This window comes from Melozone crissalis, unplaced genomic scaffold (assembly GCF_028551555.1).
Source record: "Melozone crissalis strain CALT ecotype California unplaced genomic scaffold, PUWL_Pcris_2 ptg000041l_1, whole genome shotgun sequence".
Lineage (NCBI taxonomy): Eukaryota > Metazoa > Chordata > Aves > Passeriformes > Passerellidae > Melozone > Melozone crissalis.
Genome location: NW_026535819.1, coordinates 1,475,802 through 1,494,976, shown reverse-complemented (window position 1 = coordinate 1,494,976; position 19,175 = coordinate 1,475,802). Strand labels below are relative to the sequence as shown.

At 52.3% G+C, this 19,175-nt stretch overlaps 2 protein-coding genes across 3 annotated transcripts in view; one reads left to right on the top strand and one right to left on the bottom strand.

The window, feature by feature from the left end:
• Positions 1-9,595, top strand: part of CRB2 (crumbs cell polarity complex component 2) — a 30,416-nt gene extending 20,821 nt beyond the window's left edge. Inside the window, exons 7-13 of the mRNA XM_054284129.1 lie at positions 886-1,824; positions 2,585-3,141; positions 3,976-4,141; positions 4,551-5,418; positions 6,198-6,314; positions 6,700-6,826; positions 8,696-9,595. Coding sequence (XP_054140104.1) covers positions 886-1,824; positions 2,585-3,141; positions 3,976-4,141; positions 4,551-5,418; positions 6,198-6,314; positions 6,700-6,826; positions 8,696-8,923 — 3,002 coding nt within the window. The 3' untranslated portion in view covers positions 8,924-9,595. The remainder of the gene's footprint in view (positions 1-885; positions 1,825-2,584; positions 3,142-3,975; positions 4,142-4,550; positions 5,419-6,197; positions 6,315-6,699; positions 6,827-8,695) is intronic.
• A 3,811-nt stretch (positions 9,596-13,406) lies between these two features.
• Positions 13,407-19,175, bottom strand: part of DENND1A (DENN domain containing 1A) — a 148,705-nt gene continuing 142,936 nt past the window's right edge. For both annotated transcript variants that reach the window (XM_054283892.1, XM_054283893.1), the window contains 2 exons: positions 17,065-17,320; positions 13,407-16,214 (listed from right to left, as the gene is read on the bottom strand). In XM_054283892.1, coding sequence (XP_054139867.1) covers positions 14,943-16,214; positions 17,065-17,320 — 1,528 coding nt within the window. In that variant the 3' untranslated portion in view covers positions 13,407-14,942. The remainder of the gene's footprint in view (positions 16,215-17,064; positions 17,321-19,175) is intronic.

Genomic DNA, 19,175 nt, shown 5'->3' with positions numbered 1-19,175 from the left:
CCCTCCTTTGTGTGTGAATTCCTTCTTTTTCTTCCTGCTGCCCTCGTTGTGCTTGCTGGCTGGATCGGGTGTAATGCTATTAGATTGGGATAATCCATGCTTGGTTTATCTGTGGGACTGTCTCTGAAGATTAGTGAAAACCGACGTTATAGGCTAGATAAAGTGAACTGGTTCAGGGCTCCTCTGTCAGTCTGGGATGCTCAGGAAAATGACAGCAGATTTTCATTAGCCAGATTTGGTCATTTCTTGAGCCCCACTGGGATCCATGTGCTGCCAGGAGACAGAGCAGCAGTGCAGGACCTCACCCAGTTCATTTGTGCAGGACTGGGCAGAGCTGAAATCAGCTTAGTGCCAGCATGGCAGAGTGCCTGTGGAGCATGTTGTGTTTGCTGTTTGGTAATGAATTGGGTTTTGTGAGTTTTACAACTGGTGGGTCGTCTTGGAATTGGATTTTTTTAACTGAGGCTTTCCAGTAACTTCCCATTTTACTGCTGTCTGCAACACTGGTGCCTGGAACATGCTCCAGTCAGATCTACAGACCTACCTGGCCTTTCAACATACCAAATCTATTAAGAAAAAAGCATAAATTCCTTGTCTGTGCTGTTTTAGTCCTTCCATACCTTCTGCACATTGAGCTTGGGCCGGGACAGCAGTTGGTGGGGGGATTTGGGCTGACAGGCCAAAGCTCTATAAATAAATAGCACCTGGGAGGACACAGAAGTTTGGGTTTCTTGCTCTTGCATCATGGCAGGAGCCTGTGAGTGAGTGTGGGGCTCCTTGCTGGCAGCTGCTCCCTGGAGAGAACTGGGGAGGGCTGTGCCTGGCAGGCTCTGGGAGGGCAGTCCCAGTCCCAGGTGAGATCCCATCTCTAAATCTCTTTTGCAGGTGTGGAATGTGCTGTCAACATCAATGAGTGTGAGGAGGGTCCCTGCAAGAATGGAGCTGTGTGTGAGGATGGCATTGCTGACTATTCCTGCCACTGTGCCCCTGGCCAGGATGGCATTACGTGGGGAGGGAAGAACTGCTCTGTGCAGCTCACTGGGTGCCAGACTCACGACTGCCAGAACGGGGCCTCGTGCATCCCAACGTACCGAGCTGAGAGCCACGGCCACCTGTGCCAGTGCCAGCCTGGATTCTCTGATGCCACGTGCTCCACACCAACAACGTTTTCCTTTGCTTCCAGAGGGTATCTCCTCATTGAGCTGCCCGAGGACAGTGAGAGCAGGAGGGGCACAGGAGGGGCCAGCGTGTCCCTCCGCTTCCGAACCACTCTGCCCAGCGCTGTCCTTTTTTACCGAGGCCGTGAAGCCGAGTACTTGTTCCTGGAGCTCCTGGATGGCGTCCTGCACGCAGAGCTGAAGAGGGAGGGTGTTGGGTACCCGCTGCTCCTGAAGGGGCTCAGAGCGGACGATGGCCAGTGGCACAAAGTGGAAGTTGTCGTGCACAGCACGGTGCAGCTGAAGCTCTGGCACGGCTCTTGTGAGGCCGGGCTCTGCCTGCAGAGCTCTCCTGTCCCACCCAGCGCTGCTGTGATCCCACAAGCCTTCCTGAACCTGTATATTGGAGGTGCTGAGGGTCCAATGGCCAACAACACAGGGAGCCAGCAAGGCTTTGTGGGCTGCCTGGAGGACCTGCAGGTGGACGCCGAGGCCGTGCTGCCGGCGGATCTGCCCCTGGGGGAGCCGTCCCCAGCCAGGCCGGGCTGCGACCGCACCGAGTGGTGCCTGTCCCAGCCCTGCTCCCACGGAGGGCTCTGTGTGGACCTCTGGGCCACCTTCAGGTGTGACTGTGCCAGGCCCTATGGAGGCCCAGCTTGCTCATATGGTAAGTGCCATGGGATTGACACCTGCCAGCTCCACAGGTACTGGAAGAGCTTGGATGTCAGCTTTGGAAACAGGACTTTCTGTTTGACCAGGGGGAACAATAAAGCAAAAGCCTCTGTGGATTTTTTTCCTGTTGTTTGCTCCTGCACAAATGACTGTCAGTTTTGTGGTGCAGGTTATTCCTGGTGAGCCATAGGCTCTGACATCACCTTTTAACAGATCTGTGTGAATGCAGGGGAGCAGGGAAGTTGTTTTACTGTGAAAAGTTGATCTTGAGCTTCTGAGTTGAGGATGAATGGGAATATATTGCTTTGTTGAAGGAAGCTCTTTGACAATTTTGAGTTAAAATCATATCTATTTGCATTTTTTGCTCCTGTAAGGCTTGTATTAGTATTGGGGCTTTTTTCAACTCTTCTGAGCCTCAAGTATGACATGTACTGCTGTTACCAAATTTACAAATTTTAAAAGCAACTTTGTATCTCCAAAGTCCTTGAGTAAATTTGCTGGATTGGCAAGGGCTCTGCTAGACTTATGTTTCACTCTCATGCTACTTGGATACTTGAATTTGTGTCCTCCAGAGGAAGCAAGGACACATTCACCTTCTTCTTAGTGTCATACACCTGTGGGGAGGAGCATCATTACCCTGGCACATGTGGAAAACATTGAGAAGAGACCTTTGCCCCATTCCTAAGGAGCTGCATCCCCATGCCAGCTGCATTCCCTTTATCTCTGAGCTGAAGTTTGTTTCTTTTCTCTTCCAGAGCGCCCAGCAGCAACATTTGGCTTAGAGAATTCCACCAGCTTTGCCTCTTTCACCCTTTCTGACAGCCTTGGGGCAGACTTCAACCTCTCGTTTTTCCTGCGGAGCCGGAAGCCCGACGGTTTGTTACTGCAGACCTGCAATGGGACAGGCCCCTGCCTCACCCTGTACCTGAGGGACGGCCAGCTGAGCATAGAGACGTCCCCTACGGACACTGTGACCTTTCCAGGGAATGTGGTTGATGGGAGAAGACATTTGATAGCCCTGTCCTTCCAGGGAGGCTCTGTTGGTGCTCTGCAGTCAGACACGCTGGTGGAGCTGGGGCAGCTGCCAGCACAAGCCCTGGGAGCTGGCTCTGAGCTGTTCATCGGGGGGCACCCGAACCCCGACAGTGCTGAGCTCTGGGGGGGCTATTTCAAGGGCTGTTTGCAGGACATCCAACTCAACAGCCACCAGATAGAGTTTTTCCAGGTGGAGAACAACAGTGTGCCACAGGAACTCAATAGGACTCAAAATGGAAACCTTGTGAATGGCTGCATCTCTGATGACACCTGCCAGGTATGTGCTGTGTGGTGTTTGTGTGTGCAGGGTTCGCTGGAGTTCTGTTATTACACACAAGTCTGACTGTTGCTGATACCAGAAAAAGGAGGTTTCTGATGTATTGAGGAACACATGGTTCTCTGTGCTCCCACCTCACTCAGTATACTACATATGATTTAAACACTGAGTTTTCTCAAGCTCCCCTGTAGTTTTTGTGCTTTTAGAACTTGGGCAGTGGCTTTTGTGCTGCCCATCTCCACTTTGCTGAGCCCACATGAGTTCCAGACTCCCCTCCCTACCCTGTAATCTTGCCAGCCCCTCCCTTCATCCTGTTCCAGTTGCACAACAACCTCTTGCCCAGGAATTTGCCATTTCAACAGCAGAGGCTGAAGGAGCTGCCTCCATGTGCCCTTGGATCAGAGCCTGGCTCTCCTCTGTGCCACACCTGCTGATGGGGAGGCCTTACCCCCCAATCTCGCCCTTCCTGCTTATGGTGCTCTGAAGTGTTGTCACAGCTGTGGTGTCAGGGTGTCCTTCTGGGGACAGAACTTGGGGAGCTTCTTGGGAGCATCACAGTTTGTTTCATCCATTCCTCACCTGCGCTTTTGTGCCTTGTTCTTTGCCAAATTGCTGGATTCCTGTTGGTCAGTGCTGTGCACAGGGGGGAGCAGGAGCTCAGGAGTTTCTTGTACAGAGACCCTTGTGCTTCCCTCAGTGCTCTTGAGTCATTGTTCCATTTCCCTCCTCTCTTGATTCAAATGCTGCTTGTGCTCATCTTCACAATTCTACCAAAGTCTCTTAGACCTCAAGATGAATTACTCTGCCCCTAAATTCCCCTGTTTTGTTTTTCAGTCTGAGCCATGTCAGAATGGTGGCAGATGCATTGTCACTTGGAATGATTTCCATTGCAGCTGTCCATCAAATTTCACTGGGAAATTTTGTGAAGAGAAAGTCTGGTGTGAAAGTGACCCATGTCCTGAAGGCACCACCTGCACAGACGTTGTGGCAGGATATGTGTGTAAGTTCTGTTCTCTTGCTCGTGTAAAATCCCCCTGCCCATTCCCTGTCTATAATCAATGTTCCCAATTTGTGCTGTTGAAAACAATACAAACAAATGCTGCAAGGAGGACACGGAGTGGTGCCCAGGTACATGGGCCCTGGCAGCCTGGGCTCTGTGGGCTTGCCCTGGGTGTGACAGAGCACAGCTGAGGAGTAAAAATTGCTGCCTAAGAGCTGGATGTTACTACAGGAGGTGCAGTTGTAAACAGGAAGAGCTTTAAGGCTGCCAGCAGCTCGCCTGTAATCCTGCTCACACTAAGCTTAGGGGTTCTTAGGGAGAGAACCTGCCAGGGGTGTGCCATTGGTCTGGCTCAAACAGGACACCAACTGTCTTTGAAATCCCTCGTGCTCTCCCCCTTTCTTTATAGGTCTGGCTAATGCAACATTCAATAGTTATGCTGCCATTGAATTTACCACCAACACATCAGTGACCAGAACTCTGAGCAGCCTCCACGTGGAATTCAGAACCAGAGATGAAGATGCTGTTTTGCTTCGGGCTGTGGAAGAGGTGGATTCCCTCCAGGTAGCCATTAGGAATTCCTCCCTGCTTGTTGACATCAGGAGTGGGAACAGCATCGAGGGTGTGAGCTTCGCGAGCCCGCAGGCGGTGACGGACGGGGCCTGGCACAGCGTGTCCGTGTCCATGGAGGAGCCGGCCGCGCTCTCCTCGCGGTGGCTGCTCCGCTGGGACGGCTCGGTGAACGTGACCCTGCCGGGAAGCGCCGGCAACCTCGACTTCCTCAAGAACAACGCCTCGGTCGTTCTGGCCGAGAATTTCACCGGCTGCCTGGGCCGGGTGCAGATCGGGGGGCTCTTCCTGCCCTTCCCGCCCCAGCAGCCGTACCCGCAGGCCGAGCAGTTCCTGCGGGCCGGCCCGGGCAGCGTCCGCCTGGGCTGCTCCGGGGCCGACGTGTGCGCCTCCGGCCCCTGCCTCAACGGCGGCACCTGCCAGGACCTGTTCGACGCCTTCGGCTGCGGCTGCAGCGCGGGCTGGGCGGGGCCGCGCTGCGAGGCCAACATCGACGACTGCCAGCCCAGCCCCTGCGTCCACGGGGACTGCGTGGACGCCGTGGCGGATTTCCAGTGCGAGTGCTTCCGCGGCTTCATCGGGAAGAGGTGCGACATCAACGTGGACGACTGCGTGCGGCACCAGTGCCTGAACGGGGCCACCTGCGTGGACGGCGTGTACGGGTACTCCTGCAGGTGCCCCCCGCAGTACTCCGGACCTCGCTGCGAGTAAGTGCCGGGGCTGCTTTCATACAGGGGCAGGGGAGCCTCCAGATAAACTGGACTTTTACTTTGGGAAAATTTTTCATTGCAAGCATCTCGTAGGTAAAGAACCCAAATTCTGCTGTGACTTGGAAGGTGCTGTCGAGGTCCAAACCCTCAGTGACAGGGGTTCAGCCTCGTACAGGATAAGGATCCTTCCTTTTGATGTGGTTTATCCCCATGCTACCTTTCAGAGCTGGTTGAAGGGCACGTACTCTGGCCTATTGCCATTTCCCTCTAGCACTCCTCAAGATGTCCCATCTTCTCTATGACTTGATTCCCCTCTGCCATATTCCTATGCTGATTTAAAACAAAACATCTTGTGCCAGTTCAAATGGAACATGAAGTTAAATACTGACATGGTTGCATTTCAGTTATCTGATCTATCCAGGATGATTTTCCTGTTGTTCCTGCTGCATGCTGGGACAGTTACCTGGTACTGGCATTATCCTTCCTGGGGCCTGGCTGTACTGTTCCAGCAGTGTCCTGTTCCTGCCTATATTTTCATTAGCAAGAACAGGCCTGTCTGAGTACTGATAGAGCTCCTGTCTGTTCCCAGGGCATGATCCAAGGGAATACTCTGATGTTACAGATGATTTCTGAGACTATTCCCTTTTTCACTTATGTCAAAAACTCCTTCCTAGAAACACCAAGCACTGTGTTTATGGCCCCATTCCCCCTGAGCCCCAGAACACTCCCCTTCCCCAGAACCTGAGTGCTTAAAGGCTGTCCCTTGCTCTCCCCAGGTGGCCGTTCCCCCCTCAGCAGTGTGGCAAGAACTTCACCTGCTTGAACGGTGGCAGGTGCATCACCGAGAGCTGGGGAGCCAACTGCTCCTGCAGGCCTGGCTTCACTGGAAGGAAGTAAGTGCTGCTTCACCCTCCTCCATGTCCCTGTGCCAGTCAAACAGCTGCTCCTAATGGGAACACGAGCTGTTGCTTGGAGCAGAGGGAAGCTTCAGATCATGCAGCTGCCAACACCAGGTTTTGCAGCGAGAACTGCTTCCAAGGTTTTTCAAGCACACTGGGCGGTGCTGGAGACTCGTGCTGGCCTCAGTCCCGCAGAAAACCACAACAGGAGGGTTGGTGTGACCAGGGGAGAATTTCAGGTTGTTTGACTCCAGAGAAAGCACCTGGAGAAGCTACAGTGGGCACTTTTCAAACAAAAGAGGCTTTTTTAGACTGGATGATCTTGTGTTCTATGGCACAGGAATATATAAGACAATTCTAATACACTCTTCTCTTGCAGCTGTCAAATCAACATAAACGAGTGTGACCCGAACCCGTGCCAGAACGGGGGCACGTGCCAGGACTCGGAGAACAGATACGAGTGCGTGTGCAGCGCCAGCTTCACCGGCGAGCGCTGCGACATCAACGTAAGCACTGCCTGGCCCTGCACTCTGCTGGGCCCTTCCTGCTCTGCCCTGCCTAAAGCACAGCTGGGCAATCCTCAGTGGGTTCTTTTCTCTGCAGTGCTGCTGCTTATTGGTCTCCAGCACATAAATAATTGCAGTAAATGCTCCTCAGTATCTGCATGTGCTGCCATATGGCTTTTGGGGCTGTCTATCCACATCTCCATAGATTTCACAACTCTTTGGACAGAAATCCAACTCCTGCAGTTGACCCAGGTTCCTGGAGAGTGGAATTTCATTTGGTGTTTTATCTTGGATAAGAGTTACTAAACACCTGCCCTCTGCAAAGATCATCTGAGTAGAAATGGATGTTTGGAGAAGGGAGGTTGGATAAAGTCAGGCCAAGATTGGTTCAGTCTGTGTGAAAAGCTGAGTCCTGTCCCTGAGCTGCCCATCCTGTGTGCATAACCCAAGTGTTTGGGGTGGAGCTGGGATCCTTCCTGGGGGGAGGAGGGATCCCTACCCCTGCTTTCTCTGTGAAGCTGTTGCATGGACAGGCAGCTTTTTGGGTAACCTGGGAATGTACTAACCCATCCTGCATGGAAAGGGCTCTGTGCCAGGCGGGGTTTGCTGCTGTTGCTGTTACCCAGGGCTCTAATGCACGTGCCAAGGTCACCCTGACATTTCCAGTTTGCATGCACAGACTCCTTCAGGCATCTCTATCTCCTCTGTCCCAGGACATTTCTGTGGATTCCTTGTATTCATTTTCATCACCCTCCCCTTGTTTTTCTTCACTCTTTCCATTCCCTCCCTCCCCGCTGGTGGGGCAGGGAGGGGCTGGGGATGGTGCTCGTTGCCACCAGGGACAGCTGGAGCTCGGCTGAGCTCCCTGTGCTCTCTGCTCCCACAGCAGCAGCTCCGGGGGCCCCTGCTGGGCCCTGGTGGTGCAGGACTAACCCGCACGCTCTGGAACTAACCCTGCACAGCGCTCGGCTTTGGACAGGCTCGGGGAATCCACCTGCACTCCCGGCATTTGAAAAGGGCAGAAGGGCGTCTAAATCCCCTGGGAATGTTCCTTCTTTGCTCTGTGACATGAGCACAGACTGAATGGCATCAAAAAACTGTAAATGATCCAGCTTGAATTATTTTGGTTTTAGCTGTAAGGTGGCCGATACCATTGATAGCAATAAGAAATATCTCATTTTTAAACTTACTGTAATTTTAAAACTTTGTTTCGTGACAAAAATTCCACAGTTGTTTTAGTTATGTTGGTGTCTTCCATGCCATCCTTGATTCCACCAGAATTCTCTCCTCAGTACTTGGGCTTTTTATCATCTTCATCTCACATCCATGTCCTGACCTCTTCAACATCTTCCCCTTCCTGCTGCAAGTTCTGCAATTCTGTTTCACAGTTTAACAGCTTAATCAATTCTCTGCTTTGCCATTACAGGCGTTAAGGCATCGTTGAACTTTTTTAAAGTATCATTCCCCTGTTTGGGGAAATTTTTTTGGGTTACTGAAAGTTCACATTACTCTGCATTAATTTTAAAGGTTTTTGGTTTTTTTGTTTGTTTGGTTGGTTGTTTTTTGGTTTTTTGTTGTGTTTTTTTGTTGTGTGTTTTTTTTGTTTTTGTTTTGCAACACTGGTGACAACTTTGCCAGTGCCACCTGTGTGTTTTAGTCTGATATTGATAAGAAGGCACCTTTGAAGACTCCCACTGTAGATGCTGAGTGAACTGGCATTTACATCTTAAGGTGCTGTCTTGCTGTGAAAAAGTGCTGGTTTTTTCTTTTCTAAAAACCTTTTTCTCTCTAATCCGACCATTTTGGTCAGTTATTGCAGTTGTTGTCACCACGGGGGTTTCATTGTTTCTCCATTAATTTCTTTTACAGAAAGGGACTCCAGGTGCTCTCTTCCCCTCCCCACTAATTGAAGTAGCTGTCCCTGTAGCCTGTGGCTCTGTGCTGCTCCTCAGTATTGCTCTCATATTCATGGTTCTCACGGCAAGGAAGAGGCGCCAGTCCGAGGGGACGTACAGCCCGAGCCAGCAGGAGGTGGCAGGAGCTCGGCTGGAGATGGACAGTGTCCTAAAGGTGCCACCCGAAGAGCGCCTAATCTAGGCCCTGCCCAGGACCTGCACCTGCAAGCTCTGCCTGCACCTGGAGCTCTTCCAGCCCTGGCAGCAGCAGATGCAGCCCCTCCCCGTTCCCCTAAGGCCGCGGAACATCGGACATCGCGGCCGGCTGGGCTGGCGCTGCTGCACTCAGCGGCTCCAGGGGAGCCTCTGCCCCCCTGTGCCCTGCCCCGGGCTGCCATCGCTCATCGCAGCAGCAGCTGAAGTGGCTCTGGCTCCTGTCCCCTCCCAGGCAGGAGAGGCACATTCAATCTGCTTTCCAAGGCAGGGTGACCGAGGCACCTGTGCAGGTTCAGCTCCCCGAGTCCCACTCAGGAGCTGGGAAGGTCGAGGCTGGTTTGTGTATTCTGCTCTGGTTTGTCAACCGCTGAAAAACATTCAGACTCTCTCAGCTCAGGTGTGTGAGGTTTTCAGAGTCTTCAACAGCAACAGCAGCTGTGACCTCCCTGTGACAGCCCTGTGTTGCAGGGAATTGTCAGGAATGATCAAAATCCTTGTATGAATCAGTGCTGAATGCCCCGGTGCTGTTAGACATTCCCATGGGTACCGTGCAGGGAAGGGACGGGCAGGACTCCGGGGGTTTGGGCCAGTGCTGGAGCTGCCACATGCTGGAGTTTGGGTGTGCATGGAGGGGACAGGGGAGCAGAAAGGTCACAGCCTCCTGTGCATTCCCTGGGCTCCGCGGGACAGGGGAAGGGGGAGCTCCTGCCCTGCACCGCTGTCAGCACAGCGCGGCTGAGGGAGCGCTGGGCGCTGACGGGTGTGAAGTGCAGCTGCGTCCTGGTGGAAGCTCTGAGTAACTGCCTGTTCTACCACAGCAGCGAGTGTGGGCGCACCTCAGCCACTCCTCGGTGGTGGGAGCAGTCGGGGCTGCGGGGGCTGCCCTGCTCCTCGCACTGGCTGCAGCCACGGCGATTGCCATGAAGAGGAGGAGAGCGACTCAGGGAACCTACAGCCCGAGCCGGCAGGAGAAGGACGGGGCCCGAGTGGAAATGTGGAACGTGATCAAGATGCCCCCGACCGAGCGGCTGATCTGAGCTGGGGTCACGCTGGGGGCGGGGGGGACACAGCTCTGGACAGCCTCGGGCACTGCCCGCTGGCACTGCCCGCTGGCACTGCCCCTCGGGCTGCTGGCTGCAATCAGCCCACAGAGCATTCCTAGCAAACTGCCCTGGCCGTGAAAGCGGCAGCGCCGGGGAGCAGAAACCCCGCTGCCGAGGGCCAGGAGGGAGCAGTGGCTGTGGCACAGCGGGGACACGGAACCGGACAGAAGGTGGGGCTGTGGCACAGCCAGAGCCCGCTGGGCCCCTGCTCCTGCAGGCAGCAGGAAAACCTCCCTGAGGCAGGTCCAGTGAACGGGAATGAAACCACTGCGTTCAGAAATAATGTGAATAATAAGGTTTTTTCAAAAAGACACATACCTGTGACTCCTCTGCAGGGCTAAGCCAGGTGAGTGAGTGCTGGGAATTCCTTCCCAGAGCTGCTGCTGCCCTTCCAGCTGGGCCAGGGCTGGCATGGCAGTAAGTCCCACTGGGCTGAGCTGGACATGGCTGCTGTTGCTTTCCCCGAGACCAGACCAAACCACAAGAATATCTGAAGTGCCTTTCTGATCCTGCGGTGCCAGTTACAGTTTAACTTTTGTGAAAGGAGGACGTTTTCATGTGTGATCCAGCTCCACCACTCCCAAGCAGCTTTGACCGTGGAACTGACCCTTGTGAGAGCATCAGGTGGTACCTGCTGGGGTGAGGAGGGGAGAAAGAAAGAGTTCTAGAGGTGACCTCTCTGGACTGACAGGTTTGGGCTTGCTGATCCAGGAGAGTGGAATTTAGTTAGCCAATCATTTAACCCAAACAAGGGTTGGTGTAAGTGACACAGCTTCTGCTTCCCACTGCACTTACAGGGGTTTGATTTTGTGGCTTTGCTTCTCCTGTGTTACTGCTGTAGCTGTTGAATGTGCTGTTTCTTCTTTAGCATAACGTGGCAGAGACTGTGGAAGGAAATGCAGCACAGCAGGCCAGGTAAGGCCTAAAGTCATTAGTGTTTCAGGACAATCACAACAACTATCAATAAGGAATATTGTAGAACAGTGTCTGCTTTTTAATGTCCAAAATACTATTAAAAATCAGGGTGGGAACCTGCCTGCCTTAGCTCATTGCCACAAGAAAATGCTGTTTATTCTGGCCTGCTTTGGGATTTGTTTTTCTACTGTAGCTGTAAATATTTCTGTAGTTCCAAGCAAAGGGAGGGGTCTGGAAGTACTGCTCACATGTGTTAGTTTAAGAACAGGTGTGTCTGTGTAAGAACAGGTCTCTGCAACAGGCAGCTGCTGACAGAAAAATGAAAGTTTTAGAAAACAGAAAAAACCAGGAGTGGGAGACAGACAATATTTTGTCAGTAAGATCACGTTCCCTCTAGTAGTGGAGAAGAGGCAAAGGTGAGATCCCAGCTGTGTCTGGCAGTGCCAGGGATGCCCTGGCTGCAGGTGGGAGCTGTGGCTGCTTTCCTGACTCTGCTGGCACTGTTCTGTCATGCTTTGCTCTGGGCATTCTCCAGCTGCTCTTCTGGGAGGCCCAGCACGCTTTGGGAACAGAGCCAGTGGCACTGGGGCTTTGGGGACAGGTGAGGGGGGTTTTCCTATGCACAGGAGGCTCCAGGGCAGCAGAGCTGTGCCAGGACAGTGGGGAATTCCTCCCGGGGCTGAGGGAAGGGAGCAGGGGTGGCACAGCCCTGGGGCCCCTGTGCTGCCAGGCAAAGGCCTGCAGTAACCTCTGGGCTCTCTGCACCCCAGGGCAGGAGCTGCTTCTGCCTTTTTGCTGCACTCCCCGTGTGGTGTCTGCACAGAAATGAGGCAGCAGCAGGGTGGAGCAGAGCCCCAGCCCCAGAGCTGCCCAGCAGCTCCTGCCCCCCCTGCAGAACAAACCAAGCCCTGGAGCCCCGGCAGGTCCGGCCGTGCCCCAGCAGCTCCTCAGGGCTGCAGCCCGAGCACCCAAAGCCAGTGTTAGCCAAGGTGTTCAAATACCCTGTCAGTGTCTTGAGCATTTCTGCAAAATAATTTATGGAACGTGGTTTTGGTTTTTTTTCAATAATGAACTTAACTTTCTTTTGATATTTAATTTTTGAATATATTTTTTCACAAAACTGGACTTGCTGTAGTTAATGATTATGATCCCGATTTCTTTTTTAATTGTAAATTTTATAATTTGTAAATAATTAGAATGTCCTTCAAAAGAAATTTACAGTAAAATTTGGTTAAAACAAGACCTGGTTGTTGACTTGTGACTGTTTTTCCCCAAAGAACACCTTTCTGTCTGGATGGCTGATCATGGTTTGTGCCACACCCCCTGCACAGCTGCAAACTTTGATTTTTCATGGTTAAAGGATTCATTTTGTGATGGTTTGTCACAGCCCAGAGCCCTGAGCACAGGCCAGGGTGCAGAGCTTTGCCCAGCAGCAGGACAGAGCTGCTGAACACCAAGGGAGGGAGCTGGGAAAGCTCTGCTCTCTGCTCACCTCACCGAGCTGCATTTCACCATTAATCCCTGACTTTATGGGCAATAAAGACACAGGAATGGGGGGAAAAGGGACTCTGAAGCCTCCACCCAGAGTGAACAAAACACAGAAATGGTTTCACCTCTTGTGCAGCAGCAGATGCACCACAAACTTCGAAGAGGCTTGTCTTATCTGTTTGTTTTTAAAATAAACTCATTTCTTATGGCAGGAAGCAGCTGTAAATAAGCAAAGTGATACCAAACACAGGGCAAGTACAGGAACATGGAAAAGTCAAGTATAAAGTCACTGATGAGTAAGACCAGGAACACTTTTTATACTGGATTAATAAAAGCTTCCAAATTCCTTCTAGGGCTGAACCAGAACTGGTTCAGATAAACAAACTGTTTATACCTGGCACTATCAGGAATGAATCATGTTAGGCATTCCTGAGTTTAAATAAGACAAAAAATCCCTTAAAGCTGTCCTAGGGATAGATCAATTCCTATGTTACAAGAAACCCCTAAAAAGGTCTCTGCTTGCAAACCCTGCTCCAGAAATGAGGGAAGTCACAAACCCCTTGTCCTCCTGGATCTCAGAGGTGCTAAATGAAGTGAAGGGTGAATAAATGGGTGTTAATACTCTTCAGTGCCCCAAAACTGACTTACCAAATGATCCGTAATATGAGCAAAGTAACCAGAGATGGAAATGAACTGCAGTGGGACAGAATTTCCTGAGAGGTTTAAGGCATCTGTGCTGGGCTCCTCAGTGTGTGATCACTGTGCGACATTACTGAGTTTAAACAGGGCCTGTGGAGCCCTGCTTGCACAGGCAGGATTGTCCAGTGCCCCTTCACACCCACCATAAGCCAGACAGTTTTATCATCCAGCTCATTGCAAAGGAGCTCTGAAATGCCAGACAATAATATATAACATTCTTATTCTGAACTCTATCCTTTATCCAAATAAAATGGAACTGGTATCTTAGACTTTAAATATTTTACTATTCAATACTAAACCCATCTGTCTTTCAACACAAAAAGAAAATACAAATCCAAGTGAATGGCTTGTCAGAGGAACAGCACTGTACAGAAACAGAATATTCCTGGAATACTGTGGTCTTCCCAAAACCGGCAGCATTTCAGATATTATTTTTCTTTTGTACTGCCCAGACTCGAACACAGAGACAGCCATTCCCATTCCCCAGAGTAAGAAAACTTCCAAGATAACATGAATAAAATAGATACATTGGAAATCAGATAAAGCTTTGCAAGAATTTCCCCATGTGTCCAAGATGATTTCCTTTATCAAAGGCTCAATGGTGATGTGATTCCCTCTGCGAGAGTGACAGGTTTTCCACCAGAGTGTGCCCAGACACAAAACAAACCAAAAAAGCACCACTGAAGTGAAACAGAAATGATCAGAGACAGCAGCTTTCCCGGGGATGCTGAGGGCTGTGTGAGGTGTCTGGAGAAGCCAGAGGGAGCTCAGAACACCCAGCTGAGCCTCCCCTGCACTCGGTGCCTCGCGGGCCAGCCCGAGGCCCCACAGAGCCCAGATCCCCCTGCAGGACACGCCCTGCCCTCAGCCCCAGCACACCGGCCTTCCCCTGCACTCAGGAGCTGGGAACCTCCATGCCCCACACTTCTGCTCTTCTTTGTAATAATCAAGTAAGATATAGTTACATTCCATTCATATACTGCAATTTATAATATTGATAGATAATATTAAGATACACATATATAAGAACTAGGATACTCTTTATGGCCTCTATTTTCTGATGTATTTAACAAAAACAAAGTCAAAAAAATGAAAACAATTGCTGGTGTTTCCAGTTTCCCAACAGAGATGCAGGACCAATCCCTGAGCAGCTGCTCTGTGCTGTGGTTTCCAGGCCTGTGACAACTCTGCCCTGGCTGTTGGTGTTTGGGATGGGGGGGGAGTCAAAAGTGCCACCAAAGTCCATGTGACAGCACAGCTCCAGGAGCGGCTGGGGTTCAACGAGCACAAACAGAAACCAAGGGAGCAGTTCAGTGACTTGTGGGCTGGTTTGCTGCACTTTGCATGTGGGAACAAAATGTATTTCTGTGTAATGCCAGAAAAACTGACGTCCGTTCCCAGAGGCAGGAGTGAACCCCAGCAGAGTGGGCTGTGTCAAGCTCCAGGTGTGCCAAGGACCAAAAATACAGGGAGGGAGTAACTTGTGCATCAGTAGCGCTGCCTGATAAGCTGTGTGTGGAAATCCCAACCCACCCCAACCCAACCCACCTCCCCTCAGGCTTTGGTCAGTGCAGGGATCCCAGGGTTCAGTGGCAGGGAGTGAGAGCAGTGCCAGGGACTGGGACTGGGGGACTCTGACCTGTGGGCAAAAAGCTCTCGTGTTGAGTTGCAGCTCAGCGATGGTCCTGCGGCAGTCCTGGCTCAGCCTTCCTTAAAAGAAATGCTTGGTTTTATGCTGGCTCAAAAAAACCAAAAAATCCCTCTGTCACTTCCAAAAGGACACCAAGGCCATGGGGCGTGTCACTCAAAGGTTTCCCATCGCTTTCTGAGCTGCTCCACCTTACCTGGTGTGGGTGACACGTCCTGCTTGGTCTTTTTTAACAGATCTTCAAATGGATCTTTTGTGTCCTCAGATTTTGAGGACAGTAACACTGACTCCAAGCCCTTGGCTGGCCTGGCAGGGACCAGAGGGGGTTCACTGGCCAGAAGAGCCAGGGCTTGTTTGGGATCTACCTTTGTGCTGGGCTGGCCCACCTGTAACGTTCGGGGTTTGGGGGGAGCACCCAGACACGCTGGCTGGAGGGAGCCGGTGGGAGAAGGGCTGTGGCTCTGCAGGAGCAAGGAGCCAGCTGCTGGCACAGCTGGAGCCTGGCTGAACAGGTTTGGCATGGAGAGCGTGGCCATGGGGGGCTGAGGTCTCTGTGCTGGGTAGAAGGCGGCAGTGGGGGTTATGAAGCTGGAGCTGTAGGCATGACCTAGGGAGGGGGTAAAGGAGCCCCTGGGGGCTCTGACCAGGGACACCGGAAGGGCTCCTGGCAGTGTCTGGGTGAACGGATTGGGGGAGGGCTGTAGAAAAGGCGGTGGAGCTGGGGCAGGATAGCCCAGGGGCTGGGCAAACGCTGCAGCTGCAGGAGGCACAAAGTCACTGGGCAGGGCCCCGAAGGCGGGCGCGGGGGCCGAGCCCTGCGGGGCCCTGGCCGGCCAGGCCGTGGTTCTCAGCGGGTCCAGCAGGCTCAGCAGGAGCTCGCTCTCGTTGCCGGCGCCCTCTGCCTTCACCCGCTCGGGCTGCAGCATCCCAGCGCTGCCGGCAGCGCCGCACAGCAGCTGTGATGGGCGGGAGGAGCAACCCACAGACTGCTGCACTTCGGGCTTTAAGGACACAGCCCCAAAGGGCTCGGGGATAAGATCTGAAACCAAGTGGCCGCGCCCCTGAGGGGTGAGGATTTCCGCTGGAGCCTGGTGCTTGGAAGCCCTGGGTGCTGGTGGTGGTGGCACGATCCCCAGTTCTGGAGTCTTTCTTCCCTGGGGCCTAGGAATGGTGATGTTCCCTTGAATGGCAGGATTGGATTCATCCTTTTCTGCAGGAGCCAGACCACTGTCTCTGCTCTGGGGTCTCCTGGTGATGGGGGGCATGTTCCCCAGGGCAGCCAAGGGTCTTTCTGGTGAGCTTTGGGAATATTTGGTGGGAATAGCCATATCATCATGGCCCATACTCCACAGCTTGTTGTAAGGGTGGGACAGCTTCATGCTTGGCACAATCCTGTTCCTCTCAGACACACCAAGATCCATTCTCTGCAAGAGAGCAGAACAAGCATTAACTCTAACTGATGTCCTCACAAGACAGAGCAGAAGTGAGTTCAGGCTGCTGTGAGGGAAGAGGATCAGTCCCCAGGCTGATCAGTGCAGAGGGACAAGAGCGTGTGGCCAGGAACCAGCCAGGACTCTGCAGCTCCAATTCCAGCTCTGCTGCCCCGGGGTTGTTCAGCTGGCACATGGTGTGCATCTGTCACAGCCCAGTAAGGAGCACACAACCTGTGTCCAAGGCACAGAAGCTGAGAAGCCTTAATTGCTGCATGGAATAAGTTGACAAATGAAATATCTGAATGTAACACTAAAATCAATATTATTATAAAGTAGAAATGACATTTGCTTCTTTAATGTCAGATGAAGATCTTGGAGTCTGCTTTAGTTTAACACTTTCTGAGCAATGTTCCATCACAAACATCCCGTTTCTTCAGAGGGAGATTGTTCAAATGATGCTTAGACGAAAATAGCCAGATCAAAAGAAAAAAAGTTTGCAGGGGACCTGAAAATTACCAACTATTCATTCTCACTGTCAATCATCAACTTCAAAGATATAACTTTGTGTGATGGCCATGGGACAAACAGATTCTGAGGAAGAGGGCAAATATCCCCTCCTTTAGAAGAAAAGGCTTCAGAGGAAACACTTATCACTGAGTCCCATTTAAGCCATTTCTTAATTCAGAAATTAATTCTGAAACACATAAGCAAATCCCTGGAAAACAGACGATGATGATGATGATGACGACAATGATGATTATTATTAGGATCTACCCAATAGTACGAAAAAGATGCTCAGAATGAGCTCTGTGCCACCCCCAGGGCACAGGAAGCCCCCGACCTGGTATTCAAAGGAGCAGCGCTGCTCTGCCTCCTCCTTGGGTGTCCGCAGGTCCTCCAGGCTCTTGGCCTGGCTCAGGGGCTGGGGCTGGCCTTCTACTTCCAAGCTGGGGAAGATGTCTTCCAGGAGGTTGACTTCTGAGGCCTTGCTGGAGAGCAGAGGGCTCGGGGGCAGCGGCTCCCTGGCTCTCTCTGGGCTGCCCACGTCCTCCCCATCGGCACTGTCCGACTCCTTCAGCGCCCGGTACGGCTGAGGCCTGCCACACAACCAAAAATCACATCGCAAATCACCGCATTGCTCATTCTTTGTTCTGGACGCAATTTCCTACGGAGCTGGATGAGTTACAAAGAGCTCCCCAGTGGCAAATATAGCTCAGAGAGCTCCCCCCCATGCAGAGCAGGCGGTGGGCAGGGGGCCATGCAGAAGGGGACCCGGCCCCCGAGGGTGCTCGGAAGGGCAAGAGCCGAGTGGGAGGCGCTCAGAGGGAAGCTGTGGTCATGCAGGCACAGCCAGGCTGAGAGGGGAGTTCTCAGACCAGGGACAGTGGGACACCAGCTCCCCATGCTGACTGTCTGGGCTCCCTCGGGCTGGGCATGGCCTCTGCACCCTGTGTTTGCAGGCTCTGACATCCTTGGGTTTCAAGCTAACTCAGCACACAACATAACTCAGTGTTTTCCTGCAATAATTGGGAGCACTGTGCAGGTTCCAATGATTTCATTGGTGTCATCTTATCAAGAAACACCACAATCCATTATGGAGACACCTCCTTTACATTACCAGCCAAGGCTGAGTTAGCAGGATGCTTCCCTTGCACATACCTCAGCAAAAAATGGAACCAGCACATTTGCATTTTGGTGTGTGTACAGAGAGCAGCAGCACAATGTGCATCCAATTAATGACAACAAGTGCCACACATGACTGTGGGGATTGGCACTTGACTGGCAGCCAGTTGTACTGTGGCATTTAAACAAGCTTTCAATTAAAAGAAAATATTTGTGAGACCTGCAAAAACACATCCTATGGAAGAACCCTTCTCCCTTTTCCATATTTTATCATAATACATCTATATCATGCAAATTCAGAGAGCCCAGCCTGCTTCCCTCCCCAGCACACACAGAGCCCGCAGCAGGACAGGGACGCTGCAGGTACAGGGCAGACAGTGACAGCACACGGCCTCAGGGCAATCTCACATCACTCTGGGTCACCCTGCAAGCCCCCAAGGGATATCTGAAAACAAAACTGGTCTCCTCCACTCCAAACAGGAGTGTGGAAACATTTCCTGGCCCTTTCCTACTGATCCCCCCCATCCCACCTGCCTGCAGTCAGATTTCTTCCCTGTCAGCCTCTGAACCTGTCTGCAGCACGCAATGGATTTTAGCAGCTGCAGACCTCTCTGTCCCACTGGCAGCCTCCTTCTCCAGCCTGGTCTGACCCTGCCAGGCTTCAGCTGCTCAGCTGGGGCTGGCACCGTCCATCTCCCAGCCCTGAGCTGCCTGCCTGTGGCACCATGTGCATTTCCAAAGCAGCAGCTCACAGCACCCTGGCCCCTCTTCCTACAGGTTCTGCTCAAATCAGTGGCTGCACTGTTACAGGAATGAGTGCAACTCCATGCAATTTATCTACCTTTCATCCCCTAGAAATCCTCAAGCAGGCGAGGTTAGGAAATAACAAATCCTCTGCTGACATTCAGTGAGGGCTCAGCTCAGAGCTGCCTGCTGGGATTGGGATATTCAAATCGGCAGCAAGAGGGATTTAGTGCAGCTGAACCCACGGCTGGCAGGGCTCCCCTCACCTCACACGGGCACCCTGGGCAGGCCGTGCTCCTTCCCCTGCCACAGGCACCGTGGGCAGGGGCAGAACCCTCCAGCCACAGCATCAGTGAGCAGTTCTGGCACAGCTGCTCTACACAGTCTTTCAAGACAGAGTTACAGAGCCTTGGGAAGGTACAAGTTACAAATCCAAAAGCTGGATAAAAACAGACCAAACAAACTTCCTGCTTCTTGTATAATTGTCAGATTGTACTCAATGCCATCAGAGGACACCTGACAGGCCAGACAGGCTGGGATCAAACAGGTGACACAGGAAAAGGCTGGTAACTGCACTGGAACAAG